The 13,761-nt window shown below is 40.1% G+C and overlaps 1 protein-coding gene across 1 annotated transcript; it reads left to right on the forward strand.

The window, feature by feature from the left end:
* Positions 1-9,098: 9,098 nt before the first annotated feature.
* LOC142428600 (olfactory receptor 7G2-like) lies at positions 9,099-12,011 on the forward strand. The gene is made up of 2 exons (XM_075533764.1): positions 9,099-9,154; positions 11,063-12,011. Exons 1-2 carry the CDS (start codon positions 9,099-9,101, stop codon positions 12,009-12,011), a joined length of 1,005 nt encoding a protein of 334 aa, XP_075389879.1.
* The last annotated feature ends 1,750 nt before the right edge of the window (positions 12,012-13,761 follow it).

The raw sequence follows: 13,761 nt of genomic DNA on the forward strand, positions 1-13,761 counted from the left end.
CCTCTCTTATTCCTCTGACATGGGCACCTGCTCTGTCTATAGATTTTCACAATCTGATATTCTATCTTAAAATTTTTTTCTGATATTTGAAATTTTGTGTCTGAGTTCTTATATTTAGTGTAATGCTTTCAATGTCCATCTATGATGTAGCATATATCATTATTTAATTCCTTTTTAAAGTGGAATAAAATATCTTCTCATCCCTGTACCGCATTCTGTTTATCCACCATCTTTTTATTGGCATTAAAATTTTTGTCATGTTTTAGCGAATATTTCTGTATAAGAACATGTGTAGACATATGTTGTCATAGCTCTACCTATAAACCTGGGCATGAAATCATTGTGTCAAAAGGCACCCCTATCTCTATTCATCTAAGAACTTGCCAAATTATTTAATAAAGAGGCTGTGCCACTTTACTTCCTACAATGCATTGGATAAAGTTCTCAAATATTTTCAACCTTGCGAACACTAAATATCTTGACTTTTTATTATGGTTTCTGTAAAGCCCATAGGTTATGTAAACAATTCGTGCATTAACTGAACTAAATTCATAGCCATTGAGTCAATTCTGGCTCCTAACTTTTCTCTAGGAGAGAGCAGAAATGCCTTTGTGGTTTTCCAAGACCGTTATCTTTATAAAAGTAAAAAGCTCCATCTCTCTCCCATGGAGCAGCTGGTGGTTTCAAACTGCTGACCTGGTAGTGAGAATCTCACCTTGTAACCCATTCTGCCACCAGGGCGCCTTAGTTTATGCATTACCCAACCAAAACGTCAGTGGATCATTTGAGCACAGAAAAAAAAAAAGTCTGTTGATCTGCTTTCATTAAAAAAAAAAAATGAACCACAACAAGTGGTTCAAAACCAGTGGAGGGAGGGGATGGGAGGACTGATAGGGAGTGACCAAGGGAAAGGTAACAGAGGAATTACTGAAACCAGAATGAAGGCTGAACACGGTAGTGGGACAGGAGGAAAGCGGAAGGATATAGAGGAAAGGGGTAGAAGCAAAGGGCATACATAGAGGCCTAAATACAGAAATGTACATATGTAAATATATTTTTGATTGTGGGGGAAATAGATCTATGCACATATACTTATAGGTTTAGTGGTGGAATAGCAGGTGAACATTAGGCCGCATAGCGTGCATTCCATTAATAAAAGAGCACCTTGCTCAGCTAAACAGTCATTCCATGATGCCCACCTTCCAGACATGATCGCTGAAGACAAATGTGTGCATAAGCAAATGTGGCGAAGAAAGCTGATGGTGCACGACTATCAAAAAATATAGTATCTGGGGTCTTAAAGGCTTGAAGGCAAACAAGCGGCCATCTAGCTCAGAAGCACCAAAACCCACAGAGAAGAAGCATACAAGCCTGTGTTATCACAAGGTGTTGAAGACATCAGGGAGCAGACACCAAAGAACAAAAACCATCATTGTGTGATCACCTTCCCCACATAAACGCTGAAGACGAATGTGTGCATGGGTAAGTGTAGTGAGAAGGCTGATGGTGCCCGACTATCGAGAGATATAGCATCTGGGGTCTTAGAGGTTTGAAAGTAAACAGGCAGCCATCTAGCCCAGAAGCAACAAAGCCCACATGGAAGCAGCACACCAACATGTGTGATCATGAAGGGCCAAGGGGACCGGGTTTCAAGCACCAAAGGTGGGGGTGGGGGTGAAAACCATATCATCATGAATGAGGGGAGTGCATGATAGGGACCCAATGCCCATCTGTAGACAACTGGACATCCTTTACCGAGGGGAAGTGTGGAGGAGATGAGTCACTCAGGGTGCAGTGTAAGTAACAATGAAACTCACAACTTTCTACTAGTTCTTAAACGCTTCCTCACCCCACTATCATGATCCCAATTCTGCCTTGAAACCCTGGTTAGATCAGAGGATGCACAGCGGTTCAGATGGGAACTGGAAACACAGGGAATCCAGGACAGATGAGCCCCTGGGGACCAGTGGTGGGAGTGGCGATAAAGAGAGGGAAGGGGTGTGGGAGGCGGGAACTGACCACGGGGATCTGCATATTACCTCCTCCCTGAGGGATGGGCAGCGGAGAAGTGGGTGAAGGGAGATGCTGGGCAGTGTAGGATAGGATAAACTGGTCATTTGTAAATTATCTAGGGTTCATGGGGGGCGGGGGAGCAGTGAGGGATGAGGAGGGGGAAAAGGAAAATGGGGAGCTGATCCCAGGAACCCAATCAGAAAGAGTTTGGAGAATGACGAGGACAATGAATGTATAGGTGTGCTTTGCACAATTGATGTGTGTGTGGATTGTGAAATAAAAAATGTTATTTTATATTTTATTATTCTTTTGCTTACATGTCATTGAGTCTGTTCTGAATCATAACAACAGTATGCGAAAAAACTCAAGAACGCCATCCTGCACCACATCCACAATCAATGCTACCTGAGAGTCGTGGTGGCATAGTGGCTATGTGTTGGGCTGCTAAACACAAGGTTAGCAGTTCGAGACCACCAGCTTCTAGTTAGGAGAAAGACATGGCTTTCTTCTTTCAAAAAGAGTTACCATCTCAGAGGGTACTATGATGGGAATCGACTAAACTGCAGTAGGTTTAGTTTTTTGCTTTCAGTAAGCCCTTTGCTGAAGTCACTGTAACTGTCCACATTGTTGAGGGTTCTCACATGGTCAGAGGCCAAGGAGTTCCTGGAGCCACCAAGTTCTTGAAGCCTGCAGAGACAGTGAACACATCTCCTCAAGGGCCTTTCAAACGTTCACACTTCTGCTGCTGCCTAGTTTCTGATTTATAAACTTTAATCTGTAAGATAATAAGTTTCTCTTTAAAGCAGCCAATTAATTTTTATTCAAAACTAACTACTATTTAATCAACAATGAGAGTAGGATCATAAGCTTTGCTTTTTCCAAAAAATAGTTTTATTGCCAAGTAGGTCACATATCATACAATTAAGTACTTCATTCATATTTAAAAGAAGTATACAATCATCATCATAACGAGTTTGAGAAAATATTCTGTTTTCTTACACTCACTGTTATTAGCTCCACATTTCCCCCTAACTTCCCCTGCAATATCCCAAATAAACCATAAATTCAGTGACTGTCTCTATAGATTTACCTATCCCAGCTTTCATAAAGAACTTACAAAAAAGTAGAAAAATACCTACAAGAATATCAAATGAAATGGAGAGAAAAAAGAAATCAAAAGAATACAGAGAAATCTAAAAGAGGAAAATAAACGGGTCAAAATGCAGAACAAATGTTAGGTGTTAAATTTTAGCCTAACTTCATCTGCAATAACCCACGTCCCCAAGCACTGAACAACTATTGCAAACGTCAGCAGATTGAACCCACCAGTCGACTGAGGCTTGCTGAGTCAGCATGGACTCACTGGCAGGGATTTGTTTGTAGAGCTTTGATTCTGTTGCACCCTCCAGTGACCACACCCCCCTTGTCTCTATTCTCTAACAACTGCCACTAGGAACTCACCCTCATGATTTCCAAGCAGTCACATTGTAGCTTCCAACATCAATTTTTGCTTACATAACCACAATCGACTTAAAGACTGATAGGACTCCCTTCATCAACTTGCTTCTTAGGGCTGGGGTATACAGTGAGTCTCCTGTGCATTCCATGTGAGGGTTTTGGAATCTAAACTCATAAATTCACTCTCACGTGCCAACCTCGCTAACTTGACTTTAGAGTATGACAAGGCAAGTCGGGTTCTTTAACTTGGTAGTGTTTATCCACCACATATTCTATGCTTTACAAATAAAGTATGGGGTTTACTTTCTATCTCTTAGTGCAAACTTTAATGAAAAAATCTGTGCTTTGTGGACCCACAACAACGAACTTAGACTTATTCAACTTTATGTTCCTTGCAGCATTCTCTTATATGCTTACTAGCCATTTTTGTGTATATTCTCCAGTTTGGGTTTATCTATCTGGAACATCAAGTTGTTCATTTGGTGTGTAGTATCCCAATTCCTATGCCACCTTTGGGCCTTTCTGGGACTTAGTGCTCAGTGTCAGAGTGGTTATTTGTTGAGCTGCCAACTACAAGGTCAGCAGTTGGAAACCCACAACCACTTCATCAGTCAAACTCAATGCTATCTACTCCCACAAAGGGTAACAGTCTCAGAAACTCATATGGTTAATTCTGCTGAAGTGTCTGATTGGTCATTATGAAACAATATAGATTTGATGGCAGTGAGTTTCTGCATTTATAGGTCTAGATGTAAAAATGAGTGCCAGGGTAGTTCTTGAACACACTCAATACAGTCATGGAAAGCATCTGTCTCACCTGTTGCCCAAGAACTGACCTAGGCAACATCAGAGGTAGTATCTCACAAACATCAGACACACCCAAGTTCATCTCATCCATTAGAGGTGAGAGGGCTGGATCTTTTGGCTGGAGTGTTGCAGTGGAATTTAAGGACTGAGTGGGCTCAGATCCCTGGAATGTGGTCTATAGGTCCTCATCCCTAGTTCAAGATTCCATTTCTTCCCATTCAGTGGCCTCACCTTCACCATTGAAATATTTTCTGATTGAGATTACATTTGGCATTGTGACTAGGCCAATTTTAATCTATTATATCAGGTGTAATTTTCAGCAATCTAAGCTTTGTTAATCCAGAAAAAAAAACTATTTTGCTAAAAGAAATAACTCTCTTAACCTCCCTGGTGGTCTAATTATGTCAGTAATTTTGTACCCAAAATGGTACATTGTTTGGCATTAAATTTGTTGTTTTATATTGTCGGCCTGTAATTTCTAAGAAATTGCTCATTTTTATCCTTTTAGTGGACATTCCAGGTATGATCAACTTCTTCTGACAGTTAACATTTACCTCAATCACACTCGGGGTTACCACCGGGGAGGTTAAATGGAACCCAACTACATGATATGTATTTTATTGAATGTGCGCTACTTGGTAGAAATTGTATTAAATGATTAGGGTGGTTATGCATAACTTCCCAATGGAGTTGAATTCTAATGTATTCATTTCCTCATGTACATAATTAAATTAAGAAGGACATTGTAGATTAAAATGTATACTAGTTTCCTTGGCAGCCATATAAAACTACTAAAAAGTTGACGACTTAAAAAAAGAAATTTATTGTCACACAGATCAGAATTCTGTAAAACCAAAACAAAGGTGTCAGCACAGTGTGCTCCCTTAGAAGGCTCAAGAAAAGAACACAACTATTGTTCTTCCAGCTGCAGGGAGAGCTATTGGCTCCAGCTGGTCCATGGCCTGTGGCCCTATGATCCCAATATTTCCTCTGGGGTTTTGATGCTTCCTAATTTTTTCCTGTTTTTTACACTGTCCACATTACAAGAATGCACACGATTGCAAGTAGGTCGGCCGGAAACTATAGGCCTAATCTCCTCTGAAAATATAACTTATTCAATTAAGCTATTAGTCACCCTTTAACCCTTTAAGTAATATAAACAGGTTCCAAATTATTGAATGAAAAATTAGAATTTGGGAAGCAGCCATCTAAAATACTACAAGAAGCCTGTTTTCGCAGGTCTCCATTGAAAATGTATTAGCAATATGTCCAAGAAGGCCAATAAGATCTCTCTATGTGTATGCTATGTGTGATAATACATTGCATCTGCAAGAACAATCTAGAGACAAAGAAAAAAGATACCACCTTCAGGACTACTGCCCCACTGTGTTGTACTCCCTACTCCTAAGTCCTTTTGAATGCACGTCTATTGGTTTTTTTGAGCATAAATGTTAGCCTGGATTGATTAGAAAAACAAATCAGTGACTCAGGTCCAGAGAACAACCCAGCCCAGTCCATATCAAGTCCAAAAGTCTGATACTAGTCCATTAATCCCTCTTCAGACTCACTAAACTACATGCACTGGTCTCAGTCAAGTAGCTCGCCAACAGAAAGGTGAAGCAAAGAGAGAGAGGTGGCCCCTAGAGAGCAAATTATCTCACTTCCCACTTCCAAAGAAGTTATCACACTGCGACCTGGTTGACAGGCTATATCTACATTTTACTTGTCAAGTTGACATGAAGGAATGTCACTGCCACATCATATTAGTGCCTGAGATTATATGCAGTATTAGCACACAAATTAAAAGAAAATCTGCTATTTGATTGATTCCAATTCATGTTCATCCTAAAGACAAAGCAGAATTGGTCCTGTCAGTTTATGTAGCTGTAAGCTTCTATGCTAGTAAAAACCCTCATCTCTGTTGCACTGAGCAGATGCTGAATTCAAATTGCTACCTTTGCAATTAGTAGCTCAATGGATAATCAGCTATGCTGTCCTGTATCAATCTTCTAAACCTACAAGAAAATATAACTGTGATATTGGTCATTAAACCTGATGATGGTTGATGTTGATGCTGAGACTTAGAATGAATTTACCAAGAATAAGCCTGTTTGCCTCCAACATTTTTAATAGGACAAAATTTATGCATAATACAATTGAACATTTCAATCATATTAAGCGGAATTGTGGAATCTGTACCACATCTATCTTAGAGCATTCCCCCCACCACCACCCATAGTAAAATCGCCTTTAAAATGAGTTGTGCAATCACGCTGAGTTGAAGTGCTCCCTTCCCCCTCCCACTTTAATTATTTACTCCTGAAATCACTTTTCAGTCCCAATCGCCAGTACCCCACCCCTGCATTCCCTATAAAACCTTGTATGAAAAATATTTCATTATGCCTGCACGCCTCCTGTGCTTTACATCTGGCAAACTCAACAGAAGTAAATGAGAAACAAATCATACTAAGGTAGCAGGGATAGGATCATAACAGTATAAAGGCAAAAATGCAAACAATGTATGAGAGGGAGAAGAGCCCTAGCAACAGTCCAGGAGCCAGAGAAGAAATTTCTGGACCATCTAACAGATACTTGCACCAAGAATAAATTGAGCTCGGAGTGTTATTCTGGATACTTTAGGAAAACAAATCCGCAGAAACTCATGTAAAAGAGAGTTTTATATAAAGGCTAAGTGCACATCAAGAAAACATCCCAACCCACTGCTGCCCAAGCTCACAAGTCCAACATTAGCCCATATGTCAAGCACCAATCCACAAAGTCCTCATCCATCTCACAAAATAGACACAATGATGCCTACTTCAGAAGGAAAGCTTGGTCAGTGAATGTGAAAACATCTCAGTACTGGCAGGGGTCTACAAAGGGGGTGCTCCAGCACCAAAGGCTGCATTGGAGTTAGATCCATGTGGCTTCTCCTCAGGGATGTCTTCCAGGAAGAGAGCCTTTCCAGCTAAAGCAGGGAACTGGCTAAGGCAAGTGCACTCTATTCCAACCATCCCAGAGCAAGAGACCCGAGAACTTCAAAGGCCAGGCTCACTGAGCCATTTATCCCTCCACCCTTCAAATAACTCCACATGTGTTTATGGCCAGGTTGGCACAATAAACTAACTACATCACCCACGGTTGTAAGGAAATCAGCTGGTGAAGTATCCAGTTCCATCCACCTTAATCAAGATTACAATGGCCTGAGCCTAAAGCTTTTTGGAACTCTAGTCTGGGGCTAGAGGGAATCTGCCATGAGTTCAGTTGCACTAGAAACTGAAGATGTCCTCTGTACAAATTGGGTGTTCCAAATATTAGCTCTGATACTTCCCCTTCTCCATATTCAAATTTGATACTTGTTATCTTTGGATGACAAAAGCTGGTGCGCTTCTTCCTGGTGGATATGGTTGACTCCTTGCTTAGATGGCTGCTTTTTAGAGTACATGCCTTCAAGACGCCAGACACTATTCAGATTGATAGGCAAACACCATCTACTTTCCTCTCCACAAGTTGCTATATAACCCTTATCTTCAGTGATCATTTCATGTAGGTTAGTAACAAACAGGACCATGTTATCAAAACTAATTGTTCTTGAACTGGGTCTAGAGTTCAGTAGGAACCCAGACTCCATTTGTTGCTCTCTGGAGATTGAATATTTCAAGTTGACTTTGGTGGTTGTAATATGACAACATCAGAACCATTTAAGACCAAGTGTATCAAAAACAACTAACGGCAACAAGAAACTAAATAAAGAGAACACAAAGGGAAGGAAGGAAGGAAGGAAGGAAGGAAGGAAGGAAGGAAGGAAGGAAGAAAGGAAGAATGAGAGAGAGTAAAATAAGGAAGCACTCAAAGATACAAGCAGTAAAGCAAAACCCATATAATCAAAAAGGAAAAACATTGCCCATCACCCCCTGTGGTATCAGTCTATTGCATTATGATCACCATCAATTTTCCCAATGGTCCAGCACTCCAGACACTGTCGGTGTGAGGAATCTATGTGAGTGGGGTTCCACCTTGAGCTTCAACACACGAGTTTTTGCTTTGTATAGTTTGATCACATATTAGATAAGTGTCTGTTCACACTAAGAATGGGGGCTGATATCAGGGGGAAAGTTCTGGGATCAATTCTTCCAAATGAAGATCCATGCCCAATAGATTAGAACGTGTTGTGCCACGTCAAGGTGGGCACAGAGGTACTACTGTATGGTGATCCTGGGACACTTTCCATTAAATACCCTCTGAGCTGAGGATCCATCCAAGGTATAATAATGGCCACTTCCACCTTCTTGTGGCACCATTCTCTGCTACCTCTCCTAAGTATCCAATTCTCATTCCAAGGGTGCCGGCAGCTTAGAGGCAGGGCTCAACTCATTCAGCAGGGACTCTATGTTAAGTATTTTTCGTGTAGCCCCTGCATTATGCCATGCTGCCTGCAAGGCCAAACTTCCTTGATCATCATGGTGATTAGACTATGGAGTGGTTCAGTGAAGGTTGGGTTGAAATATATTCATAGTGTCTCCCCAGGAAAATAAATATGACCTATACCCCGCTAGATTCCCTACACTTATTGTTCAGCATCCTTTCCCACTGTGAAGTTAATCTTCCCCAATTGCCCATCAAACTCTCCAACAAATATCAGCATCTTCTCCATGATGTAGATGATTCCCTCGCCTGGTGTTGACTTGAAGTTCTGAAAAGCTTCTGCGTCCATTCCTATGGGGGACCAATTACGTGCTCCAGGCTTCTTTCTATGTTGTACGGCCTCAATTGGATGGTCATCCACCAATTCTCCCCTCTTAATGAAGTGGCCCCTGTCCATGTCGGGTCTCCTCTGTCACATGGGCTCTTGTGAAGCGCGCACAAGGGCCTTGAGGTTTGTTTAATTGGTGTTTCTTCTTACAGTATACATATTTGAACCCATCAAATATTACTCCTTTGTGATCGACTTACTTTAATCAGCATAATGTCATGTGGTGTTTCATGGTTTCATCTCTGTTTTATAGGGATGCTTAGTATTTCATTCTGTTTAGGTACCATCATTTACTTATCCATCCTTCCACTGTTGCTTATTTGGGTTGATTCCCATATCCTGCTATTGTGAACTGTGCTGCTATGAACATGGAAGTAGACATCTCCACTGATATTATGTCTCTTATTTCTTTAGGGTATATGCCTAATAGTGGTATTGTTGGATCATATGGTTATTCAATTTCTAGTTGCAGCCCCAGAAACTCACAGGGGAATTAACACACTGACCTTTAGGGTTACTATGAGTCAGCATCAACTCAGTGGCAATGAGAAAGAGAAATGGATATTTACAAACCTATTTTCTGAATACTCAAACATTTGAACTGTACTTCCATACTTAACATTTAGTTTGAATTTTCTGAGACCTTTGATCAAGAGAGAATTCTATGGTTATCTGAAAAGAACAGATTGACTTCCACCAGGAAAATAATCATGGATCCATGTTTATAACATACATGATGTAGAAAAGTTTAGAAATAGGGAAAGTGTATCAAATAAGTTTAATTGACTTCACAATGTTGGAGAATTAACAATATATACTCCCAGGATAAAAGAGATAATGCATGTGTTGGTTTAATGAGGACCTTTGGATATTGATCCTCTAGGGATATAAAACCTGCAAAAAGCGTGTGTATGACGTTACTCTGAAAGAATTCTTTCCCTGTAAAGAGGGATAATACGTGACCATACTGCCAGAGATGATCTTTTGTGCCCAGGAACTTAGTGATTCACACAGACTTTCTGTCTTTCCTGAGGAAAGACCTACTCTGTTCTACATCCAGAGTACATGGCAGCCATTAATGCTTGAGGATGTCAGCCAGGTAACCTAATGTCCATTAGTTGTCGTTTTGCAAGGGCAGGGGGGTGGGGGGGGTTGATTACAGGAAAGTCCAAGAACACATGCATGTGAGTAAAATAAGTGCAGGTAAAAATTAAGCTAGGACTCTCATGGGAAAATGTTTAGCTTACAATGTTCTTGTTAAGTGTCTGTGTATCTTTACATGGCTGTCAGAGAAGTCACCAATTTGCTTGGTCTCTTGCTCTGCCCCTAAAATCAAGATGATTTCACAGTTGAGAAAACACCAAACCTTTTCAAACCATAATGAATCTGTCTTTCTCCACAGACTTGGAAATCTCCCAGTTTTTCCGTGAACAAAATTTCATGACATTTACTAGAACTTTATGGTCTAAAAGATAGATTGAAATAGTGGCTGAAACAACAAGCTCAAGGGTAGAACAATTAGTAAGATGCCCCAGGACTGTAAGTGTTTCTTTCTGTGGTGCAGGGGTCATTATGAGTTGAAGCTGATCTGATGGCCCCTAACAACAACATGGTTGTGGGGGAAGCAGAAGGCTTGTCATGTACAGCTTATCCTCGTCATTCTTAGAGTATCTTTGTATCATCACGAATGTGTGTCTCTGATCTACAGGGAATGTCATAGTGTCCCAAGTTTACTTATCAGCATGAAACCTTGGTTTATCATATTACCTTTAATAGATTTTAAAAAATATTTAAATGTACACATAAACATAGAAATTGGGAATAATAAACTATACATTCTAGTTCATTTATGAAAAATGTGTTTTTTCATATTTGTCAAGATTCAAAACTCAAACCCAGAAGTAGGCTTTTGACATCCTCTTTTTTATTCTATTTCTTTGCACAAGAGCGAGTCTGTGTCCAGTGGTTCTGCTGCTGTTGATGTTTCCAGAACACACATCTAATTGTCCTTTTCCTTGATATTTCCATCAGAGGCATCAACAGTCCAGCACCCAGAAACCACACAGTCATTACAGAGTTCATCCTCCTGGGACTCACAGATGATCCAGAACTTCAGTCCATCATTTTTAACCTGTTCCTGATGGTGTACCTGATCACTGTCCTTGGAAACCTGCTCATTGTGTTCATTGTCATCTCTGACTCCCACCTGCACACACCCATGTACTTCTTTCTCTCCCATCTCTCCTTTACTGACATCTGTGTAAGCACAACTACCATCCCAAAGATGTTGATGAACATCCTCACACAGAACCAGGCCATCACTTTCACAGGGTGCCTCAGCCAGATTTTCTTTGTCCTGGCTTTTTATGCTTTTGAAAATTTTCTTCTAGCAGCAATGGCCTATGACCGCTATGTGGCCATTTGCTCCCCACTGAGGTACAGAGTTATCATGAATCCCTGCTTCTGTGGCCTGCTCATGCTGCTTTCCTTGCTAACTAGTCTATTGGTTGCCCTGCTGCACAGTCTGATGACTTTGCATTTGTCTTTCTGCACAGACCTGGAAATCCCTCAGTTTTTCTGTGACCTTTCTCTGCTCCTCAAGATTGCCTGCTCCAGCACCCTAATTAATAACATCCTCATATGCATTGTTGCTTCTATTTTGGTGGGTGTTCCTCTGTCTGGGATCATATTCTCTTACACCCGAATTGTCTCCTCTGTTTTGAGGATACCATCATCTAGTGGGAAGTATAAAGCTTTTTCCACCTGTGGGTCTCACCTCTCAGTTGTTTCGTTATTCTATGGAACAAGTGTTGGTGTGTATGTAAGTTCTTTATTTGCACAGTCTTCCAGAAAAACAGCAGTAGCCTCAGTGATGTACACTGTAGTGCCCCAAATGATGAATCCTTTCATCTATAGTCTGAGGAACAAAGACATAAAGGTGAGCTTGAGAAAATTCTTTGTTAGGAAGTCTTCTTTGTAATGACTGTATCATCTCTGATAATGCATTGATTACTCAGAACTGCCTGTGATAACACCTTTTCACTGTCAACCTCATTCTCACTCCATTTTATTTCCTCATATAACATAATTATGTGTGCATGATTATTCTTAGTAATAGTAGGCTATTTCAGCAACCTCAGTGATGATACCTTTGGGATTAAAACTTAAGAGACTTCCCTCAAAAAGTAGAATAAAAGAGATTTTGTAAAAAGGATTTTTAGAGCCTTTATCAAAGTAGAACAGAAGTCTTGAAAATGGTGGCTTCAACCTAGGACTAATTTTCCTCATGATTCTCTAGACAATCATTGCACATGTAGATATAATACCATAGAGAGAATGTAATAGGCACAGAAAGAAAATGTCCAGGCTTTCTCAAGCTTATTTTTAGTAAAGTGTTCAATATAGACATCAGAAGGCATGTGTCCTGTAGGATAAGTGTTTGATCTTATTGTACTGTTTCCACCTCCTATTATTTGGAACCTTTGAATATCATTAACATGATAAAGAGTAGCTATTACATTTATTGAATAAAGCTTCTTTGCAGAGGTGTTTAGTGAATGGGGATGGCTTGGGCTTTGTGATATTATAATCTGGGGTTTGTAATCATGATATAAAACAGGATGTCTATGAGTTGTTGCAAGAGAAATGGATTTTCTTTTGGAACTTTCACCTGCTAAATAATTTTGTATAAAGTCTTATTTTCAAGGAGGAAATATTTGAGGTTTCATAGAGGAATTAAATTGAGCATCTCTCTAGAGGACCGCTATCCTCTATATCTTCAAGTACTAAGTTTATTTATTTCTATATCTTTAGCTTTCCCCAAGAACACATGCATTAGGGTCTCTTAGAATATACATATCCTACTGCTGTGGGATTTATTCCAAAACTTAATGACTTTACATAAACAAAAAGAAAACCCTAATTTTCCTGTCATTTAATCAATGCTGTCTCATAACATCCTCCCTGTGAGTTTCCAAATCTGTCATTGTTTATGGGAATAAAAAGCTGTCTTTCTCCTGAAGAACTGCTTCTAGTCTGGAAAGGTCAACCACGTGGGTCACAGCTCAATGAGGAACGTCTATACCACCACGGCTGCTCCAATGACCTTACATAGGATTTTGAAACCTGTCAATCTTCATGGGAGCAGATTACCTCATCTTACCCCCACTGAAAGTATGGTGGGGTGGAACCACAGAAAATGCTTGCAGTTAGCAGTCCGTGCTTACCTTACCATGCCACCAGGCGAGCATCCAAGGGACCATCATTTTTAATAAGTTCATTTTGAGATCCTGATGTTCTCAAGTCTGAGAAAGTTGATAATTTTATGGGAAGACTGAGGAAACTTATATACACCCTAGCATATGAAAGGCCTCTCCTCTGTTTTGCACCTTAGAGCATTATATACAAAATTTGACGTGCAAAACCTGTCTTTATTTGTATAATTTATAATTTGTCAAGGGTTCATGGGATGAGGGTGGGGGCAGGGAGGGAGGGGAAAAATGGTGGAACTGATACCAAAGGCTAAGTAGAAAGTAAATGTTTTGAAAATGTGAAGGGACTCAAAAGAACCAAAGTACTTGACACAATGGATGGATTTGTGGATTGTGATAAGAGTTGTATGAGCCCCCAATAAAATGATTTACAAAACAAGAATAGCAATATAATAACAAAATATGAATTCATTACGAGTTTAAGAAATAAAGCATCATCATCAACACAGCATCAAATTG

The sequence above is a fragment of the Tenrec ecaudatus genome, chromosome 1 (genome assembly GCF_050624435.1).
Source record: "Tenrec ecaudatus isolate mTenEca1 chromosome 1, mTenEca1.hap1, whole genome shotgun sequence".
NCBI lineage: Eukaryota > Metazoa > Chordata > Mammalia > Afrosoricida > Tenrecidae > Tenrec > Tenrec ecaudatus.

What these genes read in the sequence shown, in the direction of transcription:
- LOC142428600 (XM_075533764.1), top strand. Translation starts at nt 9,099, where the DNA reads ATGTCGGGTCTCCTCTGTCACATGGGCTCTTGTGAAGCGCGCACAAGG. An exon ending in GCGCGCACAAGGGCCTTGAG is followed by an intron (nt 9,155 to 11,062) that starts GTTTGTTTAATT and finishes TATTTCCATCAG; the next exon opens with AGGCATCAACAGTCCAGCAC.